This window comes from Emys orbicularis, chromosome 22, assembly GCF_028017835.1.
Source record: "Emys orbicularis isolate rEmyOrb1 chromosome 22, rEmyOrb1.hap1, whole genome shotgun sequence".
Taxonomy (NCBI): Eukaryota; Metazoa; Chordata; order Testudines; family Emydidae; genus Emys; species Emys orbicularis.
Genome location: NC_088704.1, coordinates 18,252,897 through 18,267,489, shown reverse-complemented (window position 1 = coordinate 18,267,489; position 14,593 = coordinate 18,252,897). Strand labels below are relative to the sequence as shown.

Below are 14,593 nucleotides of genomic sequence, written 5' to 3'. Positions count from 1 at the left end.
CGGCTTGGATCCCAAAATTAAAGTAATTTCTATTATTTAAAAAAAATAAAAGATGTAGCCTTATTCACAGCAGCAAAAGTGTCATTCTTAGTTTTCTGTAGTATCTGGTGTTGCACTGTCCTCGGGCACAGTAATCCTGACAGACGATGCCGAGTAGGTAAATCAATACTGAATTTATGAAAAGATTGTGTAACAAAGATGAGTTCTCTGGAAAACTGAAGTAAAGATTTCAGAATGACTTCAAAATGCATGTCTCTCTCTCTTTTTTTTTTTTTTTGCTTATCTTTCAACCAACTTAAGTTCATTCACTTTCTTTCTTCTTCCATTCTTTTCCTAAAACTGAAGTGCTCTTGGATGAAGTGAGTCTTTTGAACACATCAGTTAAAGACAGATATCTTTAAAAATTATGGCGTGATTTACAAACACTGAAGTCAATAAGGCTGGATTTATCTCTCTCTAGCAGACACTCTCCCCACACATGCACTCCCCTCAATCCTCCTTTCTTCCTGGGGTTAGTAGAGGAAAACGAGGATCGTTCATACTAAGAAAAAAAAAATCAACTTTGAAAAGCACTCTGAAATTCTCATAAAACCACATGACAGTGTTAAAACTGTGATGGCTTCCTAAGGGGTTGAAAATTGCTGATGAAATGGCAACATCACCAGAGGGCTTCTACAGTAAGAATCCCAAAGCCTGTAACAAGTCATTTAAAAATTGTGCATCAAGGGTATTTTTTTTTTTTTAATTATTTTGTTTTGCTTTTAAAGGTTCGTTATAAAAAAAAAAATCTCGTTAATTGTTTTAATACCAAGTCTGTATAATGTAATAATTTTAAATAGCTTATAACAAAAAGTTTGTTGGTTTTTTTGTTTTTGTTTGACATTCCAAAGTGTTCCAGCAAGCACAAGAACAACGTCACAGCACTGCCATGGTTGCTTGCCTTCTACTCTGGTTTGAGTTGGACGATGCTGCTTGCTTGAAGTTTGCCAGTAGAAAATTTGCAGTGGACTCAAAAGTATTTAGTTTATAAACACTCTGTGTGGTATAGGCACAGTAAGATGTTGTGCTATATGGATTGAAAAAAGAGGCGTAAGTCAGTGCTTCTGTTGTAAAGAGTAACATTTGCCCTCCAACTAATAATAAAGTCCATATTTATAGATGTGTGCAGAGCAACACACACCCACTCACACATGCACGTACACACACTCCCCACACATCCTCCCTTACTGTGCATATATGTCATTCTGTTTATGGATTAGATGTTGTTTAGTTCTCAATGTCGTTTGCTGTGTTCTCACTGCTGGGATGATTGCTTGATTTAGGCCACAGTTGTTCCTGAAGTTCCTTGACCACTTTTTCCAAGTGTTCCCGAGCCTCCCTCTCATGCAGCAGGTCAGCTCGGAGCTGTTCCCTGTCGGCCTCGGCATGCTGAAGCTTAACCTGTAGGTCCTCAATCTAGAGGAAAGGAAATGGGGGGGGGGGGGGGGAAAGAAAACCACACCATAGTATTTCGGTTCCATTGTGTCTTTGTGGATTCAGAAAAGGATTCAGACCAATAACACGAGTAATTTATATGGGCTATGAGACCAGTAACATAACCTCCTGCTGCAGGGGATAAGAGGATCAATGGCAGGACCAGGAAGGAATTTAACAATCCTACCCCACCCCCTCCCCCCCGCCGTACAGTTACTATGTGCATTATGGGAATTGTTTGCCTTCTTGGAAGCACTTCACTATTACAAGACATGATGGACCAGTGGTATGGTATGAATCTCGGAAGCGTTCGAGATGGGAAAGACCAAGTAGGTCATTTACTGAAGCCCCACCCATTGCAGTTCTTATGTCCATGGACTTTTAAGGTAGCAACATGAAAGGGTGTAACTGCCTGCTAACTAGCTCACGTGACTAATTTCCATGCATTTTAGATGAGTTATTAGCATGATTCTCCAAAAATGCATTCCGATTGGCCAGCTGAACCTTCAAGCTGGTCACAGCCCCCCAAAAAGGCGAACGGTGATCTCATCTTACACACAAGCAAGAATCCTTATGCCTTTTATGGTAAATGGAAGGGAATTTGAGGAAGGGAAGACAACGCTAGTAATGTAGAGGGGCAGCTGGGTTTGAGGTGTGGGGCTGAAGGAGGAAAGAAGTGACCATCTGAAATTTCCCCTGACCCCAGCCACAGGCTGTAGCTCTTGGTGCTACTTTGACAAATTCAGACTCGACATAAGGCCTAAATTTTTAACATGGAGGGTAAATTAGCCATTGGAACAATTTATCAAAGGGTGTTGTGGATTCTCCGGCCCGGGTAATTTTTAAATCAAGATTGGATGTTTTTTCTAAGAGATCTGCTCTAGCTCAAACAGGAATTACTCTGGAGAAGTGCCAAGGCCTGGACTACACCGGGGGTCAGACTAGAGGATCACAGCGGTCCCTTCAGGCCTTGGCGTGCTGAGGTAAAAGCTAAACTGGCAGCTGATCAAACTCAGTTTTTGACCAGCGTGAGCTGTAAGTGCCTGCTGGGCCATAAACTGATGTTGAAAAGGCAGCTGGGCTTCTCACACAGAAATCGGGCCAAACAGCCCCTGGATCCTTACACAAGAGAGGAAGAGTTAGCACCTTGCAGGCAGGGAGGGGTTGTACTCCGAATCTGGGGCCTGCCAGTTATGCTGCAGAGGGAAGATGAACCAACACCCCTATTCCAGCATCGGGCATCAGCCTGTGACCATCCTCAGCAACCCCAAACCCTGAGAAGAGCTCAGCTCCTCACCGACTCAGGCCCCATAGTCTGAAAGTCTGGCTCAGAGGGGCAAGTGCAAGCCCCAGCATGCAGGGGTGTAGATGGGGATGAGGACTGTGTTGACTTGTAAACTATAACTTAGCCCAGCAGCAGAAGTAACAAAACATCTGCAGCCTCATGTCATTTCCCAGGAAAAGGAATGCCTTGCCTTCCTGGGGCCGAAACCAGACCTGTCATCAGCAGGTGCAGGATCTGTCCACCCACTCTGAATTTAGCCCTCTGGGCTGGGCTATGGGAGTTCAGGGCCCAACTTGCCATGCCTTTCACTAGGAGATTGGCCCCTAACTCTTTTAAACTCCTGTCAACAAGCCCAGCCCTAGGTTTATTATGTCTTCTCATGCTTGTTTGATGCTATTTCACAGACTAAACCTGGCAAAAGAACTGTGGTTTCTTTGAAATCAATAACAAATTATGAAAACACATGCACACATACATTCTCTCGCTCTCTCTTCCTGTGCAAGTTTGGCAGCTACAAAGTAAGGCACAAGGACAGATAGTGTAACATTTTCAAAAGCACTTGTGTGTGTAAGTCCCCCTGACTTTCTATAAAATTTCAGCCTCTTAAGTGCCTATGTCACTTTTTTTTAGCATTAGGCTCCTGTGTCATTTAGATGCTTTTGCAAATGTTAGCCCTCATGCTAGATTCATATAGCTGAAAACCCCACAACTGGGGGTATTTGGGGAGATGGGAAAAAAAAAAAAGTCAAATTTTCATCCAGAGCAAAATGCAAGAAAGGACACACCTGTAGCTCAGCAAAGCTCTATCCAGTAATTAAAGAGTTTATTTTATCTGCATGACCTGTTGCCTTGGGTTGTTTTTTTTTGCTAAAGTGGAAGTCAATTGCAGGTAACGCCCATTGCAACAGAGCTCAGTCTGGGTATGTTTAGTCTGGACACCTCTTATCAGTGAGACATCCTGAGATGCTAGGGAGGAAGCCCACATCATTTCCTGCTTCTGGTCTCCTGGTTAGGCATGTCTCAGAATGGTACAATCGGACCACTCCCCTTCCCGTTATTGAGAACCAGGGTTAGACGTATTTAGGTTGTTGCTTTTTCTTTTTTACTTTTAACGAGACTCTTTGAAAGGCTACAGTTGTAAGTTTTGGTATTTCGGAAAGATGTGACCTGCAATCCAGCCCCAAATGAGGGGATGTGTGTGTGATGACATGCTACATGAGGTATGAACTAATGTGAACACACCTATGTTGATCCATGACCTAATCCTCTAATAGTTCAAATGCATGCTACTTCTATGGTGTTTGCATAGATGTTACATGTATCTCTTCTTTGTGTAGGCCTATATCTAGCAAAGATCATTATTAATCCTCCCCCAAACAATGCTAAAACAACATAAAACTGGCTGCTTTCTGGGAGTTTTAGGGGAAGGATGGGTGGGAGGGTGGCGGGATATAGGAAGTTAGTGTGGAGAGAGGAACTGTGGCAGGAAGTCAGCTGCTTGGACTGGGAGCGAAACCTGCCCCATCTCCCTCCTGCCAGAAACTCCCTGTGATCTAGGCTCTCTCTGACCCATCTCCCTTATTAACCTTTTATTAGCCAGACTCTTGGACTGGGAACCAGTGGGGGAGATGGTTTGGCAGAAGGTGGTCAAGGAGGGAGCAGGTCTGAATAAGGCTAGAAGGCAGTACAGGGGAGGCCGGTGAGGGGAGGGAATTGGGGAGAAGTTCTACTTGGTTTTTTTTTGGAGAGGGTGAGGTTGCGAGAGGGTTAATGAGGGGTATGGGGCCCTGTTCTTTTAATTGGGAGGGAATTAAGGGCCAAGCAGGTTGTTTCAGTGGGAGGGGAAGGGGGGGGCAGAGCACTGCAGCAGACTCCTCTTGACTGGTGTTTCTCACGGAAATCCAGGAGGCTGCCACTCGGCTCTCAGCTCAGCCTGTTATGCTGGGTCATTTCAGGGGGCTTGGAACAGTGGATGGCCTTGCATTCCACATGCCCTGCAAGACCAAGACACAACAAGGTGACTTAAGGACGTACAGCCTGAGCTCTGGGGCCCATGGCTTTTGTTGGTGTGAATAAGCTATTGACTGTTTTGTTAGAAGAGAATCTGGCTGGGGGAAGGTGAGAGGGGGTAGGGGTGCGGGTTTTAATTTAAAAGCTCGAAGTGAAACACTCCTGCTGGCTCACAGCGATAAGCAAAACTCCCTCCCCCTGGTGCAGTCCAGCCTGAGCTACACTTAGCCTTCTGAATCTGCAGGTGATCGCTAGGGAAATCCTATTACGGAAGGTGACTGAAATCTATGGGACTTTGCCTAATACTCTCACTAGATGAAATCACCCCTGTGCAGAGGGACAGCACATGGCCCTGGGGCTCAACTGGGACTGCAATGGTACTAAACCCAGTGCCGGCTCCCTGCACAGGGTGAATTTCACCTGGAAGAAATATTCTTGGCACTGCCTCTAGCTAAAAGGCCTGAGCTACCAAGTTTGGTTGTGTGACCTTCCTCAGACCTGGGGGCGTTTGCGGAGGGACCAACTCTGGAGAAGGAAAGATGGACTTGTGCGTAAGATGCTGGACTGGGCCTCAAGAGGGTTGGGTCCATCTCTGCTCTGTCAGAGGCTCCCTATGTGACCCTGGCAAGTCACCTCTTTGTGCCTCAGTTCCCCATCAGTAAAATGGGAGAAAATTCTTTCCTACGTCTCAGGATGGCCCAAATACTACAGAGGGGCCATGTAGATACCTAGACGGGCAGAGAATATCCCTACTGGAGTCAAGGGGCATACAGGCTGAAGAAGGATGGCACTGACTAACCCTAGAAAGTGGAGAGCAGGGAAACTTGCATGCTGATCAGCTCTCAAAGGCCTGGCCTTACCTGGGCAGAGTACTTGGCCCGCAGCCTGCCTGCTTCACATCCTTTGTCACACACCCGGATCTGCCTGGCTTGCTCCAGTTCCCGCTTTAGTCGTATCCGCGACTCATTGGCTTCTTTCATTTTCTTCTCATTCTCAGCTCTAAGACGTTCGATCTCTTTCCTCAAGTTGCGCTTTGCCTCGGTTGCCTCTCTCAGCTTCTCCTTCTTAGCCACGCGCAGGAACTCCAGCTCCTGGAAGGCACAAACAGTTACGGAGTGCCACCGGAATAGGTGCAGCACGTACAAGATTACAGCAAGGAACTGGGTTCAGAAAAGAATGAGATAAGCTCATGGAGGTTAGGTCCATCAATGGCTATTAGCCAAGATGGTCAGGGATGCAACCCCATGCTCTGGGTTTCCCTAAACCTCTGACTGCCAGAAGATGGGACTGGATGACGGGATGGGTCACTCGCTATTTGCCCTGGTCTGTTCATTGCCTGTAAAGCACCTGGCACTGGCCACTGTCAGAAGACAGGATACTGGGCTAGATGGACTACAGGTCTGCTCATATGTTCTCAAGTGACACTGGAAAGGAGAAATGGATCTAAACCAAACCCCGAGATTCAAACATCACTGCGGTTTGGGGGAAGGGAGGGGGGAAGAGAGAAGGAGGCTGAAATCTGAACCTGGTTCTGAATTTTGCAAATGACCCAATCCTTCTAATGAACAGAGCCAAAATCCTGGGCCCAAGGTACCCAAACTCAGGGCTTTTAAAAAGCCAGGCTTGATCCAAATTTCTCATCTTTACTGTCAAGCAAAATGGCTGTCACTGTCTAAGGCTGAATGAAGATGAATTGGAGTTCACTCTTTTGGTGCATCCACCGTTAGTGCTGAATGCTGCACTGGCTGAAAGCAACTTTCAGAGCAAAGGATCAAATGAGATAACTCTAATGGCTGCCCTTTATCTGCAGACACGAAATTGAGTCTGCACAAAGTGAGGACAACGCAGCCCATGAGTGCCGCTTGTGAAGGGCAAAGTTGGCCAAGAGGCTTTCTACAGCTGCTGAAATCAAGCAACAAGCAACTCCATCACAGCTGGCCAGGAAGAGACGTGTGATAAGTGTAAAAATAAGTTACTTGTTTTTAATTTCGAACATTAAGCAGTTCTGTTGTATTATCTACGTTTGCGTACAGTTCAAGGGCTACTGCCAAGTGGCCCATGGAATGGAATGCTCTGCTATGGTTAGGAAACCCCTGCAGTAAAAGCAAATGTAAATCCAACCTCCGCTTCACTCAGAAAACTTTTCCCTTCCTACCATCGAAGTTCTTAGCATAAATGACTAGCATGAAAACTATCACCCAAGCGAGAGCTGTGAAATCAAATTAAACCAGAGGGAAATGAAAGGGAACAAACGGAGAGGAAAAGGCTAACTGGTAGTTTAAAAAAACTGTGTGTGTGTGTGTACGGACACATGCCCACGTTCATGTATCACATGCTTTTCAAATTACAAATATTCTAATCTCAATGCCATGCCTATACACCAATTACTTATGTTTCTCTTTGCAAAAATTGGCTGTGATCTGGCTTTTTAAAGGGTTAAATTAAATGAACTATGGCACATGACTCCTCCCATCCCCTCCCAGAAGCTGGACTTCCTCTCTGTCAGAGGCAAACCCTCACAGCAACAGTGTCTCTGGTAAGTAACACTCTGCAGTCGGGTCATGGGAAATTCACTCCTTTGACAATCTCACTTCCCAGCCAGGCCATTGTTAGCTCAACCCCGACATGGGGGGCACGCATGCACGTACGCCCTAGCTCCGTGGAATCGGAAACCCAGAGCTGCCAAAATGGAAACCTCGGGCCAGACGCATCCTCTCTCCCGGTCTGACACACTCCTTTGCTTGATTAATCCTGTAAAGCTCAACTTGGGTTCAGCACCTGTTTTACATAAATGAGGTTTGCTTTTTTTATATTATCCATAGCTGGCTTCAATGAAACACAAGGAAATCGAGTGGCTTGCCCCTAGGGCACACAGAGTGAGTGAGCAGCTCTGGCTGACTCGAAGCACTGGACCTCCCTTCCCCTGGGAGCTGACCTTGCAACCTGTGATACCGAAGACTTCCTTACAGGAGCAGTATATTGGTGTGACAGAACGGGCTGCAAAACTGAGCCTAATGGAGGAGTCAATGCCAATAGGTTGGGCAGACTTTGGTTCAAATACGAATCAGGTTCATCCAGGCACCTTTCTCCTGCTACGGGGACTGTGATAGAGCACCTAGGTTCTAATATTGCTTTGTCTTGGTGCAAAACCTTAGTGCAAACAAATCACGTCTACATATGAGCCACTGTCCCCCCAAACCTGGCACTTGTTGGCTGACAGGAACGTGTGTGCCTGCTTTTGGCAAATAGCAAGAGGGTCTCTGCTACCAGCCCTCTATGCTAAAAATAACACGGCGCTCATTGTTACAGACAATATCCCTGCTCCATTGAACTGGGGTACAATACCAGCTAGTTCTGCTTCATATGCAGTATCCTAAGAGGAGGTTGGACCCTGGTTACTAGCACACAAATGTAGATAATTACTACAGACTGGCAATCTCAACTCCCTCCCTCCCCCAGCGTGCTGATGCCACGCCATGCAATGCCCTGCCGAGATGCGCCTGGGTTGGACAATGGGGAAATTTTACATGCTTCCCAACAGACAAAAGCTCTCAATAGGCCTCTTTGAGGAGAGAAACGTGTGAACTTCATCGAAGTGAAAACTATTTTAACTCGGCTGGGCCTGGCAAGCTTCTCAAAGGGAAACAGGAAAGTGGTTTGGTTTTGGTTAAAAATTTGGGATTCTCTCTTAAGCAGGGGCAGGTGGCACGTGTGACATATAGCCAAAGCTCCCGTATGCCATGCATTGGCCCTTTTCTGTTTAGAACCAGAACTCCAGGGAATGCTGCTAATGTTCTGGGAAGACAGGTGAATTATTTTCCACAGGAGACTAGCCAACTGGTTCCCCTGGGAGATGAATATGCAGACAGTGACAACAGGAAGCTGTTGTCCATCATTACCTGGTGCAGGCTTCGTTTAGCCTGCAAGGCAGCATTTAGCTTCTCCTCCTGCTTCACTCTCATTTTAACCACTTCATGGAGGAATTTCTCTTTGGCTTCTTTAGTATCCAGGCCACTGTCCAGGGCCTGTCTTAGATGCTCCAGTTCAGCTTCCAACCCGCTGCTGTGAGACTCAGCATGGGTGGCAACCTCAAAGGAGTTGCTGACAGTGGCCGTGGTTTGCATGCCAGGTGAGCTCATGTCCTTCGCAGAGCTGGACGAAGTAAAGGATGGGGAGGAGAGCGAGGACAGGGACGAGGTGACTGAAACAAACAAACAAAATCCTGAAGTTAACAAACGTTCCCAGCAACTTAAGTTAAAATGGGATGAGACCCTTTAAAAAGGAGGAGCCACGCAATGGATAATCTTACAAACAAGAGAAAGGAAAGAAACATTTTATGCCTTGACGTACGATGGAAATATAGACTAAGCAATGCACAGGGCTACAAGGCTCCCATCAAACTCAGCGGGAGTTTTGTCTGAGCACAGACTTTGGGATTCAGCCCACTGAGCTCACTGGCTGCATACAAACTCTCTGCACTCTCCATGTGGAGAATGTTGCCAGTGCTTTGGGGAAGAACTGGACAGGGATATCCCGCTAGTCTCGGTAGGTGAAATTCACCTCTGGGCAGAGGTGCCGCACCAACCCTGTGCACTGCTTAAGGGCTGATCCTACCCTCGCTGAAGTTAAACCGTCACAACAGGGCTGAAGTGGGACTTAGGTTGTACATAAGTATGTGATGGTTCCCTGAATTTGAAACTGGACCGCATAGGGACACATGTTCCCTCTGAAATAAAACTGTGTGTGCGTGTGTGTGTGTGCACCACCATTTGCATGGGAAAAATAGCTGACTGCACATGCAAGTCCCAGGGCAGAATTTTTTGGCACCAGAGGGCATGGGATGTACGGTATACTCATTTGCACGGGCGTTCACCCATTTTAATGCAAGTGTGAGGTTTTGTGGCTGCATCTAATGCGTGTGCTTTTCTGTGAGTGTGCACCTGGGGTGCCTGCCAGTGAAAATTTCACTTTTGACTTGTGCCTCTGTTTCTCACTATTATTTAAGGCTGGGATTTTCAGAGGGGCCTCGGGGAGTTGGGTATCTAGATCACATTAGGCGCTCAACTCCCATTGGAGTTTAACTTCCTTGGACTCCTCCGGAAAACCAAACCCCAAAATGATTTCAGGAAAAAAATAAATAAAGGCAGGTAACTCACACTTACATTCCTCCCGGGTTTCTACTTCAATCTCTGCTTCTGACTCTTTGTCCTCTTCGGTAGCAGGGACGGTGCTCACTGTGTCCGGGACTGCTGGGTTGTCTGCAGTCAGCTTCCTTTTCCGTGACTGGACCGGGCTGCTCATTGGCTCACTGCTCCGTGACACCACTGTGGCACATGGGGAATTGCTTACAATCTTCTGCTGAGCAGGAGGGGCAAGAGCCACGTTGGGGGCCACAGCGTTCTCGAAACTTTTGTAGGAGTAAAAACTGTTTGGGAAGGGGGGAGACAAAGGAAAAAGGCAAAATATTCAGTCCCATTCTTGCCTTCAAAATGCCTCCTAACTAGCATCTTAGACTGAAAAAAGCCAGATCCTCCACTGCTGTAACTCAGCGGAACGGCCTTGATTTCAACCCGGATTTACACTAGCTGAGAATCTGGCCCTATGATCTCCACCTATTAAGTGTTCCATGCTGTTCTAAGTGCACAGAGGATTTAGACACGCAACCTCCACTCAGTTCAACAGGAATTACAGGCTAAATACTGTGAACGTGGAAGAGACCAGATCGTCAAGTCTCCCGTATGTTAAATGCTGTTTCTACAGTTCTGTCTCTGGAGCTTTATGGATTCTTCCAAGATATGGTGCTTTTACATCTAACCACCCACAACTGCCTTCCAACTTTTGAGATTGCACAGCCTGGAGAAAAGCCAATAGAGTGCCAACAACATTCTGTAGTGCATAATTAATTTTTCCAGATCACATGTACGTGAGTGTGTATATATATTATATTACATTCAATGAACTATGTTAAAAGAACATTAAGATTGCAATGTCAAGCACTCAAAAGGTTGGTAAGGTTGCCGATGTAGGCTTAATTCAGACCCCTTGCAATTATGCAGTGAGAAACAATCTTTAATTATATGTTAAAGTCTCTACCGAGCATGTGCAAACTAAGATTTTTCAGAGGCTTATAACTGCCAAATTTGGATGAATTTTCACAGGGACAGCAAGACACATGCTCGAAACCAGGGTGACTACCAGCCAAATTCCAAGCGCTTTTTTCAAAGCATGGAGTGCTGGAGTGTCTTAAAAAAAATTCTTACAACCATTTTGTTAACAGGAGCAAAACATTGTATTTCCCCCAGTCTCTTCCTAACTTTTCAAAAAAATTCAGTCTGAGGCAGACAACTGGCATGAAAGTTGTCAACCTGAGCAGTTTAAGTTTGGCAAAGTTATAAACAACTGAAAACAGGGACTTGTAATGGAACGTGTCAAGCAATTTCCAGTAAGAGCAGCGCTACCACCACTGCCTAGACAGGGACTGATTCTGATCATGCTTGCACCAGTGTAAATCAGGAGTAACTACTACACTGGTCTGAAAACGAATGAGAGAGCAGAATCAGGTCCATAACAGCAACTTTCCAACGATGGCTGTCAAAGCCTCAGCTGCATAATTTGTACACGCAAAAGCAAGTTTTCATGTACAAGCAAATAGGTCTACATTTATACACACTATGCACAAGCACAGATTGCAGTCACAACTTCAACACTCTCTGAAAATCTGGACCTCCAGGTGTCAATGGAGATTTCCATGGGCAGCCCCTGTTGCAGTTACAGCCAAACCAACATTCATATATAGATATGCACGCAGAATCACATGGATCTGAGCACGTTTGTACATGTACAGACCCTTATATTCAAAAAAATGAGAGAACTGTACAGAAGGGAGGGAAAAAACAATTGAAATAAAAATCGAAGCAGCCAGGTTGGAATGGCCACTAAGGCACTGGGGGATTTGCTGAAAGGAGTGGGGGTGGCAGTGCTAAGAAATGCTGTTGAAACCTCCGTAAAAATAACCAGGGGCAGAATGGGGGGCCTGGGAGACATAAATCGTGGGCTGATGCAGGGGGACAGAATGTTTAAAGCCAGAAGGATGGGAGCAATGGGAAGGACACTGGAGACCTGGGGTCTATTCCCAGCTCTGCCCCGATATGCTGCACGAGTTAGCATCTTTGTTTCCCCTCCCACTTGTTTTTCTTATCTATTTAGATAGTGGGCTCTTTGGGGCAGGGATTCTTCTCTGTGGACGTTCAGCCCCAAGCACAATGGGGCTCCAATCTCTGGTGCTGCTGTAATAATAATAATAACCAATAAAGCAGCAACAGGCATGGCTTCGGAAGCCAATTCAGTTCATTCCCATAACAACCGGAAGGCCTGTTAAATTCTGAAACACTAGTACATTCAATAAAACGGGTTTAGAACAGTGTGTGTTAGGAAGTATGAAATCGAGATGTCCGGAAGGACAAACCAAACTGATGCCATGAGCCGGAGTTTGAGTGTTACTAGGGACAGCTGTCTCAGTATATTTCAACAGCGCCTGCCAAAGGGACAAGATTGTAGAGACAGTAAATTTAACAGATGGATACAGTACATGGATAGTGGCTTGAGTGCCTTAAAAAGAATGAATTTAGGGCATGTGAAATGAGCCGTATAGAATGAGGAACAACAAATGCAGCAGGAGTGGATGCTTCCATGCACCATCTTGCCCAGGGGGGTCTCAACCCTGATCTCATGAGATCACCGGTACTGGCCAAGAGGATGGTTTGGGCTCCAAGGCCCATTCAATCCAGGGCATTTCTGCTGAGACTGCCAACAAGGGAGTCAATGTGTCAGCTTTGGCAGTGATTTGGTGAAAGGGGCACCTGTGTGCTACTGACCTGGGAGGAGACCATCCGAGAGGTTTCACAGGGGCCACCAAAGAGCTGTCTGGTGATAACAACTGGTCCCTACCAACTTGGAGCAGATGCCACCCATCATCCTAGAAGTTGTTGGTCAAGCCATCTTTAAACAGCAGATGGGCAAAACTCTAGACCAACTGCACAAAATGCTTGTCTCTTTGCACCACTGAACTAGCAATGATGCATGGACAGATCCTTCATTTCGCAATCTTTTGAGGCACGTTTCACTCAAGAAAACCGAATTAGTGAATGCACAAATACTGCCACTTTCTTGTTTTCCCTCCCCAGAATCACTTAAAACTGCGGCTGCAAATGCTTTCACTGCACTGCCAGCAGACTGACTTGAACCAAACAACATAGCCACTCATATCAGTGCAAGGGAAACACCCACAAAGGGGCTTGCTGTAATATAAAATTGATTCTCCCTCCCACCCCATGGCTCAAGTCTTCTTACCCGTCTCGGATCAGTATGGGAAGATGTGTCGAGAGCTCTTTCTCGTTTGCTGAAACAGCAGGGGACCAAGGCCGGAAAGCAGAGAGGCGCTGACGGGGATGGACACAACCAATATTCTGCAAGGGAGGGAAGGAAAGAAAGGAAGAGAAAAATAAACAAAAATTGGTCACCAGTGAGTATATCTTTCAAAAGTATAAACTGCAAAGGAAAGTTATTGACGTATGTGTGTGTGTGCGCGCGCGCTTGGGTTCTGTTATCTCTAACACAATTCCCCAACGGGATCGGTTTGCTGGACCTAACTGCTTAGTGCTTTTCACTGGAAGAGCCAGGTTGGATTAGATTTAAAATCCCATTCAGTTGTTGCTTGCCAACAAATAATATGTGGTTTGCACGAGACCACCTGGGACTCCAGGGCCTTTCAGGATTCCCGTACCTCCGAGGCATCGAGAAACTGCTTATTTCATCCCACAGCCACGCCGCCAATGCTCATTGAGAGGCGGCAGGAGAAGGGGAAGGGCAGAGTAATTCACTCTTCATCAGGGAAAGGTGGAAAACATCTTTCATTTAGAGAGCACGGGCCAAAGCCATCCTTGGTGTTGTTCCATTGGCTTCAAAGGAGGGACACCAAACACAAATTTCCTCCCACCAATTTACTTTAAACAGGGCAAGTGTATTACTGAAGAGTCACCTTATTGGATGAACTAGACAAGGACCGTAACCAACTGGACTGCTTTTCCTTCTCGGCAGAAGTTGGAGACTGGGAAGTAGAGTCATCAATTTTGGGCTTTTTGGAAGCAGGAGGATCCGAAGGGATCTGAAAGGAAGAGAGGGAGAGGAAGCAGAGATTTAATAATTGTTCTTTTCACAGTCAGTTTAGTTCCAGGATAAAAGGTGATATTTAAAACAAATATTGATCTTTTCCCACCATCCCTTGAACAGAACTATCATTTCATGACTACATCGTAAAGAACTGCAAATGGAAGACACAAAGGGACAGAGACCAATGTATTCCACCACACAACACTGGCTTCATTCATTCATTAAAGCATAAATGGCAAGACACAAAGTTACAATACAAGGGCTAAAATGAAGCATAAATATAATTGAGCTATTCACACTGTGCCGCTAAGCAGTATCTGCCTTTTTTATTATTATTATTATTGTATGCAGAAAGGTAAATTTTAATGTGGTTTCTGAATTGGAAAGATTATTTTAAATGAGAACAGAGCAGACTTTGTTATTCTGTTTGCAATGGTTGTTATGCCGATGACTTCACTACCCCACAGCTGCAGTGGATTCTGGGGGCGCTGCCAAGAGCTGCTTTGCCTTTTCCACAAGTGCCTCAGCTTGGCCTATAAATCACCCTCAAGCATAAAATAGTCCTTTGGCAGGCAGGACCCCTTTCCTTCAACACCACGAAATTCCTACAGTCCCAGTGTGGCTTGCAAAAAAATTGGTAACTACTGGTTTCACTGG

The 14,593-nt window shown here is 45.8% G+C and overlaps 1 protein-coding gene across 1 annotated transcript in view; it reads right to left on the bottom strand.

The window, feature by feature from the left end:
- Window positions 1–283: 283 nt before the first annotated feature.
- Window positions 284–14,593, bottom strand: part of SKI (SKI proto-oncogene) — a 139,730-nt gene continuing 125,420 nt past the window's right edge. The window contains exons 2-7 of the mRNA XM_065421343.1: window positions 13,806–13,931; window positions 13,118–13,233; window positions 9,931–10,193; window positions 8,668–8,969; window positions 5,629–5,859; window positions 284–1,455 (exon numbers count right to left, since the gene is read on the bottom strand). Coding sequence (XP_065277415.1) covers window positions 1,267–1,455; window positions 5,629–5,859; window positions 8,668–8,969; window positions 9,931–10,193; window positions 13,118–13,233; window positions 13,806–13,931 — 1,227 coding nt within the window. The 3' untranslated portion in view covers window positions 284–1,266. The remainder of the gene's footprint in view (window positions 1,456–5,628; window positions 5,860–8,667; window positions 8,970–9,930; window positions 10,194–13,117; window positions 13,234–13,805; window positions 13,932–14,593) is intronic.